The following is an 18616-nucleotide window of genomic DNA, read 5'->3' on the forward strand; positions in this document are numbered from 1 at the left end:
CTTTGGCTCACTGAGCTGGGTACCTCGAGACATCTGAAAATATGCTAAAGAGAGAGGAATAATGCATATTCAGCAGAACAAAAGATGGGGAGGGGTGGAATATGAACTAATCTAAGTGTACAGCTGGTTTGAAGAGAAAATATGTTGGTACCTGTAGGCATTTATTCCATCTTCACAGCTGCCACCGTTTTGACACCAGTGGCCCCTACATTCATCTCTGTTAAGCGTGCACCTGCGTCCAGTCCAGCCAGCCGTACAGATGCACATCCTACTCATGCCCTCACTCAGGAAACAGCGACCACCATTCGCACACGGCTATAGGATGTTAGCAGGCAGGGGTGGGTGGGTTTGAGGGCAAGAGTGAAAAATAAACACAAATAAGGCTGGTTAATAAGATTCGACATTGCACCGTAATTACTCTATAACCTGACAGTTCTTTAACACAGATTTGAGGAACAGCAAAACAGATGGCAGAATCTAGGATATGAGTCATGTACAGTCAGCCACTTACTTACGGCACATGTAGCATGAGATCAGGAGCTGAAAAGATGAAAGTGATGGTGAGCAATGCGAACTATTGGGCAAGCAAGTGGCTTTCCAGTTAGCTATAGGAGACAATGCACAGAGTGAATTTGAAGCAGCAAATCAATATAAGTTGCCCTTCAGAAATATATTCATTCAAAGGCAACATAACAAGATACCAGTCAAACATGGTCTCATTTCAGGGCAGCACGGTGGCACAGTGATTAGCATTGCTGCCTCACCGCGCCGAGGTCCCAGGTTCGATCCCGGCTCTGGGTCACTGTCCGTGTGGAGTTTGCACATTCTCCCCATGTTTGCATAGGTTTCGCCCCCGCAACCCAAGGATGTGTAGGGTAGGTGGATTGGCCACACTAAATTGCCCCTTAATTGGAAAAAATGAATTGGGTTCTCTAAATTTAAAAAAAATGTTTAAAAAAAACATGGGCCGGAATTCTTCCCTACCCAGCGGGGCGGGGGGGGGGGGGGTCCCGGCGGGATAGAGGGGCGGGAACTACTCGGGCGTCGGGCCGCCCAAGGGGCCAAGCCCTCACCTTGAGGGGCTAGGTCTGCACCGGAGTGGTTGGCGCGCCGCCGGCCGGCAGGAAAGACCTTTGGCGCCATGCCAGCCGGGGCCAAAAGGACTTTGTCAGCCGGCGGTAGACCGCGCATGCGCGGAAGCATCAGCGGCTGCTGATGTCACCCCTGCGCATGCGCAGGGGGGGGGAAGTCTCTTACGCGTCGGCCATGGTGAAGGCTGTGGCCGAGGCGGAGGGAAAAGAGTGCCCCCACGGCACAGGCCTGCCCGCGGATCGATGGGCCCCGATCGCGGGCCCGGCCACTGAGGGGCACCCCCCGGGGCCAGATCGCCCCGGGACCCCGGGGCCTGCCCGCGCCGCCTAGTCCCGCCGGTAAGAGAGGTGGTTTGATTCTCGCCGGCGGGACAGGCATTCCAGCAGCGGACTTCGGCCCATCGTGGGCCGGAGAATCGCCGGGGGAGGGGGCCCGCCAACCGGCGCGGCGCGATTCCCACCCCCGCCGAACATCCGGTGCCGGAGAATTCGCCAACCGGCGGGAGCGGGATTCACGCCAGCCTCCGGCGATTCTCCGACCCGGCGGGGAGTCGGAGAATCCCGCCCATGGCCTTATTTCAGATCTCAATTGCTGCCAGGAAATGATGAAAACATTTTCCTCATTGTCCCTTTCTTTCCTTCTCAAATTGAAAGTCCTTGATGATTTGTTTTGAAAGACAAAGTGCAGATAACAACAGTGCAGTCACTTGCAAATACTTTTCACTTTACTTAGTAGAAACCAATGTTTTTTTTGGGGGGGGCATGAAATTAGCATGGTTACATGACAGGGAGTTGTTTATGATGAAAAACTATTTTTTGAATAGTCAGTTAATCGAAGAAAACATGAAGACCTCCAGGGAAGAGATCCCAGTCCAAAATAAAGATGGTCCCTGCCCAGAAATCCTCCCAGTGAAGAGGGTCTAATTTGTTATAACTGCAAGATAAGATTTCTCCATTGGAGAGCTTCAACTACAAATTAGACTAAACATCCGGAAACTTCGTACTTCCATTTGTCTTCAAGGAACCAGAAGAGAATCCCTCAGGCCTGCAACACTTTCCACAATCATATTAAGAACTGTAAAGAAGTGAGCTCTTTTGCTTTTACCCTTCTGGTAGCCTAAGTGCATGTCACATCTCTAGAACTCATCTTTTCTTGTGTGTGTGTGTTTTGGGAGTTTGTGTTTGGTTTACATTTGGGTGTTGCAATAAAATAAACATTCATTCTTTTATTTGATTTTAAACTTACAAGAGAGCTTGCCTGTTCTTAAAAGTCACTGTAATATAATATAATCAAATATAATTTAGCTCCGCTCATGATCTCATTACAGCCTTGATCCAAATATAAATAAAAGAGCCAAACTCAAGAGGTGAGGTGAGAATGACTGCTCTTGACATTAAGGCAGCCTTTCACCAAGTGTGATTTCAAGGAGCTATAGACATCAATGAGAATCAGGGGGAGAACTCTCGACTTGTAGAGTCATAACTTGCACAATAGAAAATGGTTGTGCTTGTTGGAGTTCAATCATCTTCCTCTCAGAACACTGCTGCAGGAGTTTCTAAGGGAAGTGACGTAGGTCGGACCATCTTCAGCTGCTTCATAAAGGACCTTCTATCCATCAAACGGGCATCACTCCTCAGATACTGATGCAGTCCATGTCCATTTACAGATAGTCCTGGACAATATTTATGTTTGGACTGATGAGTGGCAAGCAACAATTGTGACTCTCAACCTCCAGCAAAAGAGAATATAACCATCACCCCTTGACATTCAGTGACATTACCAGTGCTGAATCCCACCCCCATCAGCATCCTGAGCATCAACATTGACCAGAAACTCAACTGGACCAGCCAGGTGGCTATAAGAGCATGTCAGAGACTGGAAATTCTGGAGAGAGTAATTCACCTCCTGACCCTCCAAAGCCTGTCCATCATCCGAGTCAGGAGTGTGATGAAGCAGTCTGCACTTGCCTGGATGGGTGCAGTTCCAACAACATACTCAACGAGCTCAATGCCATCCAGGACAAGGTAGCCCATTTGAATCTACCAGATGCATTGTAACAACTTCCCAAGGCTTCTTTGACAGCATCTTCCAAACCCATGACCTTTACCATCTTTCTGGATAGATAAGAGCAGAAGATCCATGGGAACACCACCACCTGTAAGTTCCCCTCCAAGCCAATATATCGCTGTTCCTTCACTGTCGCTTTGTCAAAATTCTGGAACTCCCTCAAACTGTCCAGAAATCTCTATGGCAACTCTTGCACAGCACAGTGTGCAATGGTAACCTAGCCAAGTATTCTTTAGGAAAACATTATTCAGGAGGCTGTTGGAGAGATCTTCAGTTTAAAGTTTTAAATGTGTCTTTTTTCGCTTCTTCACAGATGTGTAAAAGCCAGAAAATAGTGAAATAATAATACCATGCTTAGTGCCTTTAATTTTACCTTCTGGGATTTTACCTTTTTAATAATATGTATATTGACTGGGGTGTAGAGTTAACAAGTTAATGATAATGCTTCTTTACTCGGAGAGTCGAGTAGTAAGGGGGTGGGATGCCCTGCCTGCAACAGTAGTGGACTCGCCAACACTAAGGGCATTCAAATGGTCATTGGATAGACATATGGACAATAAGGGAATAGTGTAAATGGGCTTTAGAGTGGTTTCACAGGGTCACAACATCGAGGGCCGAAGGGCCTGTACTGCGCTGTAATGTTCTATGTTCTACCACTAGAGAGAACCACAGAAGTCATATATATATCATGTGACTTTGGGGATTCTGGGAGTAGAGGGGGGGAGGCTATCTCTAAAGAGGGATTAGCCTTGTTAGTTGTGATAGCACTTGACAGCACCCAAACTCTCAACTGCCTCCTCAAAAGATCAGATGGCCTGTCTGAGAGGATGATTTGTGGACTGGATGCCCAGCAATCGATGCCTAAACACTGTGCCTGTAGTCTAAGTGCATCAGCACCATAGAGGCAGCTACCAACAATCAAACAGTAACACGCAGGGTTCAACACTGACGACCCTCTCACGGCCAAAGGGCAGCTATCTGGGAGAGCAGAAGCACAACCTCCCTAATGTTGCTGGCACAGGTCTGGGGTCTAGGAGCTGCTGATCTGGGCAGGAGTGAGTGTGCAGAGCGAAGGTTGCCAGCACAACTGGCTCACTGGATGGCACTCTGAGAGAAGGTGAGACAGTGATGGCAAGTGTGGGTGAGGGTTTCAACACCAACTCACCATTGGGCTGAAAGACAGTGCAAACTCTGGCAGCCCTGGTGCTTTGGGTGTGATGGTATAATAGCAGTAAGATCTAGGGTTGCCAAGGCTGACCACGCACGATTGCTTGTCCCGTTGTTTACTCTGTTAGATCCTGTGCCCCTTCACAGTCCAGCGAGTCAGGCCACTACAAACACTTGGCCATCATCAGTATGCCTCAGCACTCTCAGCTGCATTGCTGGGATGGCCCAAACCCAGGGGGCCATCGATGGCACGCACATCACCCTGTGAGCACCAGGGGATCAGGGAGTGCCCTACATTAACAGGAAGGGGCTCCACTCCCTGAATGTCCCAATCCTGTACAACATCCGCCTCAGGATCATGCACACGTGTGCCCATTATCCTGGGAGCATGCATGACAGCTATATCTTGCAGCACTCGGAGATCCCCAGTGTCTTTGAGGACCACCCAGGATGATAGGTTAGCTCGTGTGGGGAAAAGGGATACCTACTGAGGTTATGGCTGGTGATGCCAGTGTGGAAGCCTGAGACCAAGGTGGAGACCAGTTAAAATGAGGCCCAAGGTGTCACCCATTCTGTCATTAAGTGGTGCATCAGACTGTTCACAATGTGGTTCCAGTGCTTGGACTGCTCTGGTGGTGCCCTAAAGTACACCCCAAGAGGGTCTCCTGCTTTGTGATTGTCTACTGTGCCCTCCACAATCTGGAGAAGTGGGGTGAAATGCTGGCTGAGGAGGATGTCACATATGAGAAGGAGGATCAGGAAGGGCTGGAGGAGAAGCCCGAGGAGCTGCCAGAGGATGGAGGGTGGGAGGTGGGCGGCAAGGGTCCTAAAGGGCAGGTCATGCCTTACTAATTTAGTGGAATTTTATAAGGACATTACCAGTGCGGTAGACAATGGGGAGCCAATGGATGTGGTATATCTGGATTTCCAGAAAGCTTTTGACAAGGTGCCACACAAAAGGTTGCTATATAAGATAAAGATGCATGGTGTTAAGAGTAAAGTAGTAGCATGGATAGAGGAATGGTTAATTAATAGAAAGCAAAGAGTGGGGATTAATTGGTGTATTTCTGGTTGGCAATCAGTAGTTAGTGGTGTCCCTCAGGGATCAGTGTTGGGCCCACAATTGTTCACAATTTACAGAATGATTTGGAGTTGGGGACCAAGTGGAATGTGTCCAAATTTACATATGACACTAAGATGAGTGGTAAAGCAAAAAGTGCAGAGGATACTGGAAGTCTGAAGAGGTATTTGGATAGTTTAAGTGAATGGGCTAGGGTCTGGCAGATGGAATACAATGTTGACAAATGTGAGGTTATTCATTTTGGTAGGAATAACAGCAAAAGGGATTATTATTTAAATGATAAAATATTAAAACATGCGGCTGTTCAGAGGGACCTGGGTGTCCTAGTGCATGAGTCGCAAAAAGCTGGTTTACAGGTGATTAAGAAGGCTCATGGAGTTTTGTCCTTCATTGCTGGAGGGATGGAGTTCAAGTCTAGGGAGGTTATGCTGCAACTGTATAAGGTGTCAGTGAGGCCACACTGGAGTATTGTGCACAGTTTTGGTCTCCTTGCCTGAGAAAGGACGTAATGGCGCTGGAGGGTGTGCAGAGGAGATTCACTAGGTTAATCCCAGAGCTGAAGGGGTTGGATTATGAGGAGAGGTTGAGTAGACTGGGACTGTACTCGTTGGAATTTAGAAGGAGGGGGGTGGGGGGGGGCGATCTTATAGAAACATATAAAATTTTGAAGGGAATAGATAGGCTAGATGCGGGCAGGTTGTTTCCACTGGCGGGTGAAAGCAAAACTAGAGGACATAGCTTCAAAATAAGGGGCAGTAGATTTAGGACTGAGTTTAGGAGGCACTTCTTCACCCAAAGGGTTGTGAATCTATGGAATTTCCTGCCCAGTGAAGCAGTTGAGGCTCCTTCATTAAATGTTTTCAAGATAAAGATAGATAGTTTTTTGAAGACTAAAGGAATAAAGGGTTATGGTGTTCGGGCTGGAAAGTGGAGCTGAGTCCACAAAAGATCAGCCAAGATCTCATTGAATGGTGGAGCAAGCTCGAGGGGCCAGATGGCCTACTCCTGCTCCTAGTTCTTATGTACTTACCAAGAGGACCATGGAGACCCTAATAGCCTCCAGATTTGCATTTGAATGAGAGAAGATGTTGAGACCCTCAGCCATGGTAGTCAGAAACTGAGCCATGCCTTGGACACCACCACTCATAGCTCGGATGTCGTGCTCCAGTTTTTCCACTGCAATCGACATCCTTGCATTGTTGCCCTTGATGTCACGGATTGTCGGCACCATCTTCTGTGCCTGAAGCTTTGAGACTCCTTCCATCAGCCTTGTACCCGCAGGAATGTCGCTGACACCCCCTCCCGTATCTCAAGGCTCTGGCTTATCATCTTTAGCAGCTCAGGAAGACCCTTTTCCAGAGGCTCGGCATCTGGCTGGGGCCCAGATGAGTCCTGTGATCCAGCAGACCTCTAACTGCTTTGTCTATTAGATGTTCCTGACTCCACCTGATGCTGTGCATCAGCAGCTGTTTGGTGCTAACTAGATAGTGACCCTTGTCCTGTGGCTATATTCCCCTGCAAAACAGATATATCCCTTTGGATACTTTTAAGGGGAATAGCCTCAGGGGAAAGCAGAAACTGACAAATGTGTTGCACCAGGGTTGGCTCTGTTGCACAGGGGAGGAGTAAAATGTGTGCAAATGCAATAGTTACAGGGGATTGAATTGTAAGGGGAATAGATATGCATTTCTATGGCCGCAAATGAGAGTCCACATTGCCTCCCTGGGGCTTGGGTCGAGGATGTCTCAGAGCGGCTACAGGACATGCTGGAGGGGGGAGGGTGAACAGCCAGTGGTCGTGGTATGCATTGGTACAAGCGACATAGCTTTAAAAAAAGGGATGAGGTCCTAAAAGCAGAATATAGGGACTCAGGAAGAACGTTGAGAAGTCGTACCTCAAAGATGGTAATCGGAGGATTACTACCATACCCACATGCTAGTCAGAGTAGAAATAGAAGCTTATGTCGGATGAATATGCATGACGGGGAAGGTTTCAGATTCCTGGGACCGGTCCTGGGCGAAGTGGGATCAGCACAATCTATATGGCTTGCACCTAGCATGACCGGGACTGATGTCCTCGGGGAGTATTTGCCAGAATGGTTGGGGAGGATTTAAATTAACATTGCAGGGGGATGGGACCCTATGCAAGGAGTGAGAGGAGGGGAAACAAGGATAAGAACAAAAGACAGTAAGGGAAATAAGAAAAGTGATAGGCAGAGAAATCAAGGCCAAGAAAAAGCAGGGCCTCAGTAAAAAATTGCAGGAACTGGCCAAGTAATGTTAAAAGACAAGCCTAAAGGATTAGTGCCTTAACGCATGGAGCATTCGCAATTAAGTGGATGAGTTAATTGCGCAAATAAATGTAAACTGATATGATATAGTCAGGTTTATGGAGACATGGCTGCAAGGTGACCAGGGATGGGAACTGAACGTTCAGTGTTTAGGAGGGACAGACAAAAAGGAAAAGACGGTGGAGTTGCAATTCTGGTTAATGAGGAAACTAACGCAATAGTGAAGAAAGATATGGGGCGAGATTCTCCGACCCCATGCCGGGCCGGAGAATCGCCGGGGGGGGGCGGTGTGAATCCCGCCCTGCCGCCGGCTGCCGGATTGTCCGGCGCCGGTTTTTCGGCGGGGGCAGGAATCGCGTCATGCCATTGGCAGCGCCCCCACCGGTGAATCTCCGCCCCGCGATGGGAGGAGTGGCCGTCCGTTTTTGGCCGGTCCCACGGGCGTAAATCAAACCAGGTCCGTAATGGCAGGACCTGGCTCTGTGGGCGGCTTGCGGAGTCCTCGGGGGGGGGGGGGGGTGATCTGGCCCGGGGGGGGGGCCAGCCACGGTGGCATGGCCCATGATCGGGGGCCCACCAATCCGCCGGCGGGCCTGTGCCGTGGGGGCACTCTTTCCCTCCGCGCCGGCAACGTTAACGGTCCGCCATGGCTGCCACAGAGAAGAACCCCCTTGCGCATAAAATGGGATGACGCCAGTACATGCTGGCGCTCCTGCGCATGCGCCAACTCGCACTGGCTGGCGGAGGCCCTTCGGCGCCGGTTGGCCGCCAACCTCACCGCCGCTGGCCTAGCCCCTGAAGGTGCGGAGGATTCCGCACCTTCCGGGCTGCCCGACGCCGGAGTGGTTCACGCCACCCTTCGGCGCCGGTACGGCCCGCCCCGCTGGTTAGGGGAGAATCCCACCCATGACCTCTGACGATGTGGAATCTGTATGGGTAGAGCTGAGAAACACTAAGAGGGTTGTTAGAATTTCAAATTCAAATTGCAATTGAGTGAGAGAAGTCAGAATTTGAGGGTGGGATTCTCTGGCAGCACCAATAACTGGAAATTCCCGCCCTAGGTCAGTGGACCTTTACATGGTCTGCATCCCAACATGTCAATCTTGCGGCAGGCACAGCCGAAGAATCCAGCTCTCAGTGTTCGGTACAGGTAATTATACAGACCGGAGGAAAGAGTTGGCCCAAGTAGACTGGGCACAAATAATTGAAGGTAGGGCAGTTGAGAAACAATGGCGGATGTTCAGGGAGATATTAAATACTGCTCAATTAAAGTATATTCCTGAGAGGAAGAGGAATTGTAAAAGAGAGAAAAATGTTCCATGGCAAAACAAGGAAGTAAAAGAGGACATGAAGACAAAAACGGGCATTCCATGCTGCAAAGGTTAGTGGCAAGCTGGAGGATTGGGCGAACTTTAAAGTTGGGAGAACAAAAGGCTACTAAAAATAAAATCAAAAGAGCTAAGGTGAACTACGAAAGGAAAACAGCAGAAAACATAAGCACTGATACCAAGAGCTTCTATAAGTATATAAAGAGGAAGAGAATAACTAAAGTAAATGTTGGCCCTTTAGAGAATGATACTGGTGAGGTAATAATGGGGAACAGAGAGATGGCAGAAGCACTGAACCAATATTTTGCCTCGTTCTTCATGGTAGGAGATAATAAAAAATTTCCAAAAACTGCAGTTATAGAGGAACTTAGTGCAATAACCATCACTAGAGCGAAGGCATTGAATAAACTAATGGGATTAAAGGCAGATAAGTCTCCAAGACCTGATTAAAGGAGGTGGTAAGAGACAGTGGATGCATTGGTTGCGATATTTCAAAATTCCCTGGGCTCTGGAAAGGTCCAGGTGGATTGGGAACTCAAAAAGGGAGAGAGGCAAAAAGTAGGAAACTATAGTGGGGTTAGCTTGACCTCTGTGGTGGGGAGATTGCTGGAATCAGAATCAATCATTAAGGAGATGACTGAACGATTGGAAAGACAAAGCTCAATCCACCATTGTCAGCATGGTTTTATGAGGGGTAAGTCATGCTTGACAAATTTGCTTGAGTCCTTTGAGGACACAACCAGCAAGGTGGATAATGGGGAACCTGTGGATATGGTATATCTAGACTTCCAAAAGGCATTTGACAAGGTGCCGCATAAAAGACTGATCCAGAAGGTGAGATCGCCGGGGATTGGGGGTAGTGTACTGGATTGGATTGAGGAGTGACTGACTGACAGAAAGCAGAGGGCCGGGATAATTGAGTCCTTCTCTAGCTGGTGAACTGTAATTAGCGGGGTGCCGCAGGGTCAAACAGTTGAACCTCAACTCTTTACAATCTATATAAATGAGCTGGAAGCAGGGACAGAGTGTAACATAGCAAAATTTGCAGATGATACTAAAATGGGTGGGAAATCAGGCAGTGAAGAGAAGATGAAGAGTTTACAGATGGATATAAATATGCTTGGAGTATGGGCAAACATTTGGGAGATGGAGTTTAGTGTGGATAAGTGTGAGGTTATCCATTTTGGCCACAAAAAGAGAAAGGCAAATCATTATCTAAATGGAAAGCAGATTCAAAATGCATCTGGGCAGAGGGATCTGGGTGTCTTTGTTCATGAATTGCAGAAAGTCGGTATGCAGGTACAGAATAAAGCAAATGTTGGTGTTTATTCCGAAAAGACTGGAGTTTAAAGCATAGAGTGGTGGTGAGACCACATCTGGAGTATTGTGTCCAGTTTTGGTCTCCCTATTTGAGGACGGATGTGGTGGCATTGGAGGCAGTTCAGAGGAGGTTCAGCAGATTGATTCCAGGGATGAAAGGGTTGACATATGAGGAGAGATTAAAAAGTTTGGGCTGATACTCACTGGAGTTGCGAAGAATGACAGGGGATCTGATAGAGGTCTATAAAATACTAAAAGGGATTGATAAACATAGACCAAATAATAATAATCTTTATTATTGTCACAAGTAGGCTTACATTAATACTGCAATGAAGTTACTGTGAAAATCCCCAAGTCGCCACATTCCGGCGCCTGTTTGGGTACACCGAGGAAGAATTCAGAATGTCCAAATTACGTATCAAGCATGTCTTTTGGGATTTGTGGGAGGAAGGTGGAGCACCCGGAGGCACGCAGACACTGGGAGAACGTGCAGACTTTGCATAGACAGTGACCCAAGCCTAGAATCAAACCTGGGACACTGGTGATGTGAAGCCCCCTTGTAGGGCAATCTAGAATGAGAGGTCACAGATATAGGTTGAGGGGTGGTAGAATTACAACTGAGGTAAGGAGGAACTACTTCTCATAGAGAGGGGTGAATTTGTGGAAGTCGCTGCCCCATAGTGCGGTGGAGTCTGAATCATTAAACGGTTTCAAAAAGGAGATTGACATATTTCTGACAAAATAAATTAGTTAAAGGGATATGAGGAACTGGTAGGGAGGTGGATTTGAGACCAGGAAGAGATCAGCAATAATCTGATTGATTGGCTAAGAAGGCTCAAAGGGCTGAATTGCCGACTTCTGCTCCTAATTCCCATGTTCCTAAGTTGTATATAGGCACCCAAACTGTAGTGGTGAAGTTGGGAATGGAATTAAACAGGGAATTAGAGATACATGCAATAAAGGAACTTCTGGGCGGCACGGTGGCACAGTGGTTAGCACTGCTGCCTCATGGCACTGAGGTCCCAGGTTCGATCCCGGCCCCAGGTCACTGTCCGTGTGAAGTTTGCATATTCTCCCCGTGTTTGCATGGGTCTCACCTCCACAACCCAAAAGATGTGCAGGCTAGCTGGATTAGCCACGCTAAATTGCCCCTTAATTGGAAATAAAATAGCTGGGTACTCTAAATTTATAAGAACAAAAATAAAAATAAATAAAGGAATTTCTGCAATAATGGATGACTTCAATCTGCATATAGATTGGTCAAATTAAATCAGTAACAATATTGTAGAGGAGGAATTCCTGGTGTACATAAATGATAGTTTTCTCGAGCAGTACATTGAGGAACCAACTGGAGAATAGACCATCCTGGACTAATTATTGTGTAATGAGAAAGGAATAATTGGCAATCTAGTTGTGCGAGACCCCTTGAGGTTGAACAACCTTAATATAATAGATTTCTTCACCAAGGTGGAGAGCGACTGAGTTGATTCTGAATCTTAAATAAGGAAACTAATGTTGTATGAGGCGCCAGTTGGCCATGGTGGATTAGAAAGCTTGATTGAAAGAGATGACGGCGGATAGGCAATGGTAAACATTCAAAGAGCGCATGGGTGAACTGCAACTGTTTATTCCTATCTTGCGCAAAAGTAAAATGTGAAAGGTGGCCAAACTGTGGGCCTACAAGGGAAATTAAAAACAGTATTCAATTCAAAGGAGAGGCATAGAAATTGACCAAGAAAAACAACAGGTCTGAGAATTTGGAGCAGTTTAGAATTCAGGAAAGGAGGACCAAGAGATAGGTTAAGAAGGTGAAAATAAAGCTTGCAGGGAACATAAAAACGGACATAAAAGTTTCTATAGGTATGTGAAGAGAAAAGGATTGGTGAAGATAAATGTAGGTCCATTACTGTCAGAAGCAGGGAATTTAAAATGGGGAACAAAGAAATGACCAACCAACTAAATATATACTTTGACGCTGTCTTATATTTATAAGGCAATGCTAGGTCCAGTTTGATAAAGCTGGGAAAAAATATGTATTTTTTCCTTCATTTGACAGACACTAGAGGGAAGGCACGCTCACGTGCAGGAATGTACTCTTTTAACAACACAACACTTGTAAATAGTTTTTTATGTTGAAGAATTGAAATTGAATTGCTGACTGACTTTGTTATTATTCAAGTGAACAAGTTGAAGGTTGTTTTAAGAACAGGATACAAAAGGAATTTGCACACAGGGCAGATAGTAAATAACAGTGGGCTTACAGAGTGGTCACACCATCAATAGGAAAGGCGATCTGGTGGGCGTCAACTCCTTTCTGCTTGCCTGTGCACTTCAGGGATTTGAGTGTTCTTGACCTTGGATGTATTCTCAGCTTTGCCTGTAGATGTCTCTACCCTGGAAGGTAGGTTTTACTGTCTCTTTTGAAGAAGGAAGGCGAAGGGTAGAAGCTGGGGACTCTTCAGCAATCTCTGCTTCAGTGCATTGAGCAGAAATCAGTCCCATGATCTGGCTGTGCTTATGGTGCTTCCTCGTGAGGTAGTTCTGTCATACATGGCACTGGCACATTGATATGTGTAGATAGCAGCTGATATGTGTGTCATCTCCATCCTGACGACCTACACTGAGGAACTGAATGTCTGAGGATTCATTGTAGTCAAAGTAGAGTTAAGTGGGCTGGTCAGATAACAACCAGTAATGCAAGTGTCTCCTATTGTGCACAGATAGAACACATTCTGCAGCTCAAGTCCAACGACATACCACAAATGATCCCATGGTAGGGGAGGTAGTGAGTTTGTCCGATTTCTCTGTGCCAGTGTGGGTTTCCTCCGGGTACTCCGGTTTCCTCCCACAGTGCAAGGATGAGCAGTTTAGATGGATTGGCCATGCTAAATTTCCCCTCAGTGTCCAGGGCTGTGCAGGTTAGGTTACGGGGTTAGGGCAGGGATTGGACGTGGGTAGAGTGCCATTTCAGAGGGTCGGTGCTTCTCAATGGGCCGAGTGGCCTCCTTCTGCATTGCAAGGGTTCTATGATTCCACTGGAAATTGTATTGAAAGGGAAAATAGTGGTAACGCATCCTGAATTAAGGCTGTATATTTTGAGGAAACCCGAGTTGACAGTACGTAAGACCATAAGACATAGAAGCAGAATTAGGCCACTCGTCCCAGCGAGTCTGCTCCGTCATTCAATCATGGCTGATATTTTTCTCATCCCCATTCTCCTGCCATCTCCTCATAAACCCCTGATCCCCCTATTAATCAAGGACCTATCTATCTCTGTCTTAAAGACATTCAGTGATTTGGCCACCACAGCCTTCTGCAGCAAAGAGTTCCACAGATTCACCACCCTCTGGCTGAAGACATTCCTCCTCATCTCTGTTTTAAAGGATTGTCCCTTCAGTCTGAGATTGTGTCCTCTGGTTCTAGTTTTTCCTACAAGTGGAAACATCCTCTCCACGTCCACTCTATCCAGGCCTTGTAGTATTCTGTAAGTTTCAATAAAATCCTCCCTCATCCTTCAAAGCTCCAACGAGTACAGACCCAGAGTCCTCAACCGTTCCTCATGCGACAAAATGTTCATTCCAGGGGTCATTCTTGTGAACCTTCTCTGGACCCTTTCCAAGGCCAGCACATCTTTCCTTAGGTACGGGGCCCAAAACTGCTCACAGTACTCCAAATGGGGTCTGACCAGAGCCTTATACAGCCTCAGAAGTACATCCCCGGTCTTGTATTCTAGCCTTCTTGACATGAATGCTAACATTGCATTTGCCTTCCTAACTGCCGACTGAACCTGCACGTTAACCTTAAGAGAGTCGTGAACAAAGTCCCTTTGTGCTTCTGATTTCCTAAGCATTTCCCCATTTCGAAAATAGGCTATGCCTAAATTCCAAAGTGCATAACCTCACACTTTTCCACATTGTATTTGATCTGCCACTTCATTGCACACTCTCCAAGCCTGCCAAATCCTTCTGCAGCCCCCTTGCTTCCTCAATACTACCTGTCCCTCTACAGATCTTTGCATCATCTGCAAACTTAGCAACAGTGCTTTCAGTTCCTTCTTCCAGATCATTAATGTATGTTGTGAAATGTTGTCGTCCCAGCACAGACCCGTGAGGCACACTACTAGTCACCAGTTGCCATCCTGAAAAAGACCCTGTTATCCCCACTCTCTGCCTTCTGCCAGTCAGCTAATCCTCTATCCAGGCCAGGATCTTACCCTGAACACCATTGGCTCTTAACTTATTTAACAATCTCCAATGCGGCATCTTGTCAAACGCTTTCTGGAAATTTAAATAAATCACGTCCACTGGTTCTCCTTTGTCTATCTTCCTTGTTAACTCCTCAAAGAACTCTAACAGATTTGTCAGACATGATGTCCCTTTGACAAAGTCGTACTGACTCAGTCCTATTTTACCATGCGCTTCCAAGTACTCCGCAATCTCATCTTTAATAACAGACTCTAATATCTTACCAGTGATTCCTGAAAGATCAGCCCCAATGCCTCCACAATCTCTTCAGCTGCCTCTTTTAGAACCCTGGGGTGTAGTCCATCCGGTCCATGTGACTTAGCCACCTTCAGACGTTTCAGTTTCCCCAGAACCTTCTCCTTAGTGATGGCCACTGCCCTCACCTCCGCCCCATGATTCTCCTGGAGCTCTGGCATCCCATTGGTGTCTTCCACCGTGAATACTGTTGCAAAGTAACTATTCAGTTCATCTGCCATTTCTTTGCTTCCTATTATTACTTCTCCAGCCATGTTTTCCAGTGGTCCAATGTCTATTTTTGCCTCTCTCGTATCTTTTATATATTGAAAAAAACTCTTCCTATCTTCTTTTATATTACTAGTTAGCTTGCACTCATATTTCATCTTCTCCCCCCTTATTGCTTTTTTAGTTGGCCTCTGCTCGCTTTTAAAAACTTCCCAATCTTCTGGCTTCTCACTAATACTCGCCACTTCGTATGGTTTTTATTTTGCTTTTTGCTGTTCTTAACTTGCATCGTCAACCATGGATGCCTTGTCCTTCCCTTAGCATGTTTTCTCCCCCTTGGGATCAATTTCTGCTGTGCCTCCCGAATAACCCCCAAAAACCCTTGTCATTGCTGTTCCACTGTCTTCCCTGCAAGGCTCCTTTTCCAATCAACACTGGCCAGCTCCTCCCTCATGTCTTTGTAGTTACCCTTATGTAATTGTAATATTGTTACATCCGATTCCAGCTTCTCCCTCTCAAATAGCAGGGTAAATTCTATCATAGAACATAGAACATAGAAAATACAGCACAGAACAGGCCCTTCAGCCCACGATGTTGTGCCGAACCTTTGTCCTAGATTAATCATAGATTATCATTGAATTTACAGTGCAGAAGGAGGCCATTCGGCCCTTTGAGTCTGCACCGGCTCTTGGAAAGAGCACCCTACCCAAACTCAACACCTCCACCCAACACCAAGGGCAATTTTGGACACTAAGGGCAATTTATCATGGCCAATCCACCTAACCTGCACATCTTTGGACTGTGGGAGGAAACCGGAGCACCCGGAGGAAACCCACGCAGACACTGGGAGGATGTGCAGACTCCGCACAGACAGTGATCCAAGCCGGAATCGAACCTGGGACCCTGGAGCTGTGAGGCAATTGTGCTATCCACAATGCTGCATATTGTGGTCACATATTGTGATCACTGCTCCCTCAGGGTTCCTTCACCTAAAGATCCCTAATCAAGTCTGCCTCATTACACATCACCAAATCCAGAATTGAATTGCCTGTTCGCTAGTGCGCTCAAAAAAACCATCTCTTAAACATTCCACAAATTCCTTTTCTTGGGATCCACTACCAACATGATTTTCTCAGTCCACCTGTATATTGAAGTCCCCCATGATTATTGTGATATTGCCTTTTTTACATGCTTTCTCTATCTCCTGATTTATTTTCTGCCCCACATCCTGACGACTGCTAGGGGGTCTGTACAATACTCCCATCAGGGTCTTTTTACCTTTGCGATTCCTCAACTCTACCCACAGAGATTCTGTGCCTTCTGATCCTATATGGCTCCTTGCTATCGATTTGGATTGGATTGGATTGGATTTGTTTATTGTCACGTGTACCGAGGTACAGTGAAAAGTATTTTTCTGCGAGCAGCTCAACAGATCATTAAGTACATGAGAAGAAAAGGGAATAAAAGAAAATACATAATAGGGCAACACAACATATACAATGTAACTACAAAAGCACTGGCATCGGATGATGCATACAGGGTGTAGTGTTAATGAGGTCAGTCCATAAGAGGGTCATTTAGGAGTCTGGTGGTAGTGGGGAAGAAGCTGTTTTTGAGTCTGTTTGTGCGTGTTCTCAGACTTCTGTATCTCCTGCCCGATGGAAGAAGTTGGAAGAGTGAGTAAGCCGGGTGGAAGGGATCTTTGATTATACTGCCCGCTTTCCCCAGGCAGCGGGAGGTGTAGATGGAGTCAATGGATGGGAGGCAGGGTCGTGTGATGGACTGGGTGGTGTTCACGACTCTCTGAAGTTTCTTGCGGTCCTGAGCCGAGCAGTTGCCATACCAGGCTGTGATGCAGCCTGATAGGGTGCTTTCTATGGTGCACCTGTAAAAGTTGGTAAGAGTCAATGTGGACAAGCTGAATTTCCTTAGTTTCCTGAGGCAGTATAGGCGCTGTCGTGCTTTCTTGGTGGTAGCGTCGACGTGGGTGGACCAGGACAGATTTTTGGAGATGTGCACCCCTAGGATTTGGAATTTAACTTCATTCCTTACTAACAATGCAACCCCGCCCCCTTTGCCCATCTGCCTCTCCTTTCAATAGGACCTCTGGGAGGTGAGTAGTGACTTTAAAAACCCTTACCTTTGCAGGAGCAGCCCTTTGAATTTCGGCGGGAGCGGTGCACAGGGGCCTTCTGGGAGGTGAGTAGTGACTTTAAAAACCCTTACCTTTGCAGGAGCAGCCCTTTGAATTTCGGCGGGAGCGATGTGCAGGGGCCTTCTGGAAGGTGAGTAGTGACTTTAAAAAACCCTTACCTGGTCCCGTGTCTGTTCTTTTCTGTTTTTTTTAATATAAGGCGGGAACCGGAAGTTCGACCCGCGGACTTCTGGGAAGGCCCCCCCCCCCCAACCAATAAATTCTGGTGGAGAGGAAACCCGAGACACTACACGTGTAGTGTCTCCCACCCGCCCTCCTCCTCTAACCTAATAATAAGACCCATTGGTGTGAGGTAAGTACCATATTTTATTATTAACATTAAGAAGGTAAGTAAGTGATTTTTACTCATTTTTACTTTTATACCTTTTTCAAATTGTGTGTGTCGGGGGGAAACTGAAGTGACATCACAGAAAAGCTGTGGTCTGAGTGGCTGGTTGGGATTCTACACTAAATTAAAAAAATTGAGCATTGGTAACTAATTAAACATAATTACTTAAGTATAATTTAGAGGGATATCTAAGCCAGAGATCGGAGAGTACTATATTTAGCTTTCGCATTTTTATTAGAAATCTAGTGCTAGGAAACAGATAGTTAACAATAACTTTGAAATTTAAAAAAAAATATTCAAAAAAAAATTTTTTAATTTTAATTTTAATTAATTGACGCAATGTCAGTTAGAGGGGTGCTGTGCTCTGTCTGTGAGATGTGGCAGGTCCGGGAGGCTTCCAGCGTCCCAGATGGCTTCATCTGCAGAAAGTGCACCCAACTGGAGCTCCTCACAGACCGCATAGTTCGGTTGGAGCAGCAATTGGACGCACTTAGGAGCATGCAGGTGGCGGAAAGCGTCATAGATCGCAGTTATGTAAATGTGGTCACACCCAAGGTGCAGGCAGAGAAATGGGTGACCACCAGAAAAGGCAGGCAGTCAATGCAGGATTCCCCTGTGGTTGTCCCCCTCTCGAACATATACCCCCTTGGATACTGTCGGGTGGGATAGCCTATCAGGGGAAAACAGCAGCAGCCAGAGCAGTGGCACCGCGGCTGGCTCTGATGTTCAGAAGGGAGGGTCAAAGCGCAGAAGAGTAATAGTAATAGGGGACTCTATAGTCAGGGGCACAGATAGGCGCTTCTGTGGACGTGAAAGAGACTCCAGGATGGTACGTTGCCTCCCTGGTGCCAGGGTCCAGGATGTCTCCGAACGGGTAGAGGGCATCCTGAAGGGGGAGGGCAAACAGGCAGAGGTCGTTGTACATATTGGTACTAACGACATAGGCAGGAAGAGGCATGAGGTCCTGCAGCAGGAGTTCAGGGAGCTAGGCAGAAAGTTAAAAGACAGGACCTCGAGGGTTG

The 18616-nt window shown here is 46.8% G+C and overlaps 1 protein-coding gene across 1 annotated transcript in view; it reads right to left on the bottom strand.

Moving 5' to 3' along the window:
* Window positions 1-18616, bottom strand: part of LOC140411416 (uncharacterized) — a 632495-nt gene that overhangs the window by 152728 nt on the left and 461151 nt on the right. The window contains exon 9 of the mRNA XM_072500524.1: window positions 152-315. Within this exon, the coding sequence (XP_072356625.1) occupies window positions 152-315 (164 nt within the window). The remainder of the gene's footprint in view (window positions 1-151; window positions 316-18616) is intronic.

The sequence above is a fragment of the Scyliorhinus torazame genome, chromosome 4 (assembly GCF_047496885.1).
Source record: "Scyliorhinus torazame isolate Kashiwa2021f chromosome 4, sScyTor2.1, whole genome shotgun sequence".
In the NCBI taxonomy this organism is placed as follows: domain Eukaryota; kingdom Metazoa; phylum Chordata; class Chondrichthyes; order Carcharhiniformes; family Scyliorhinidae; genus Scyliorhinus; species Scyliorhinus torazame.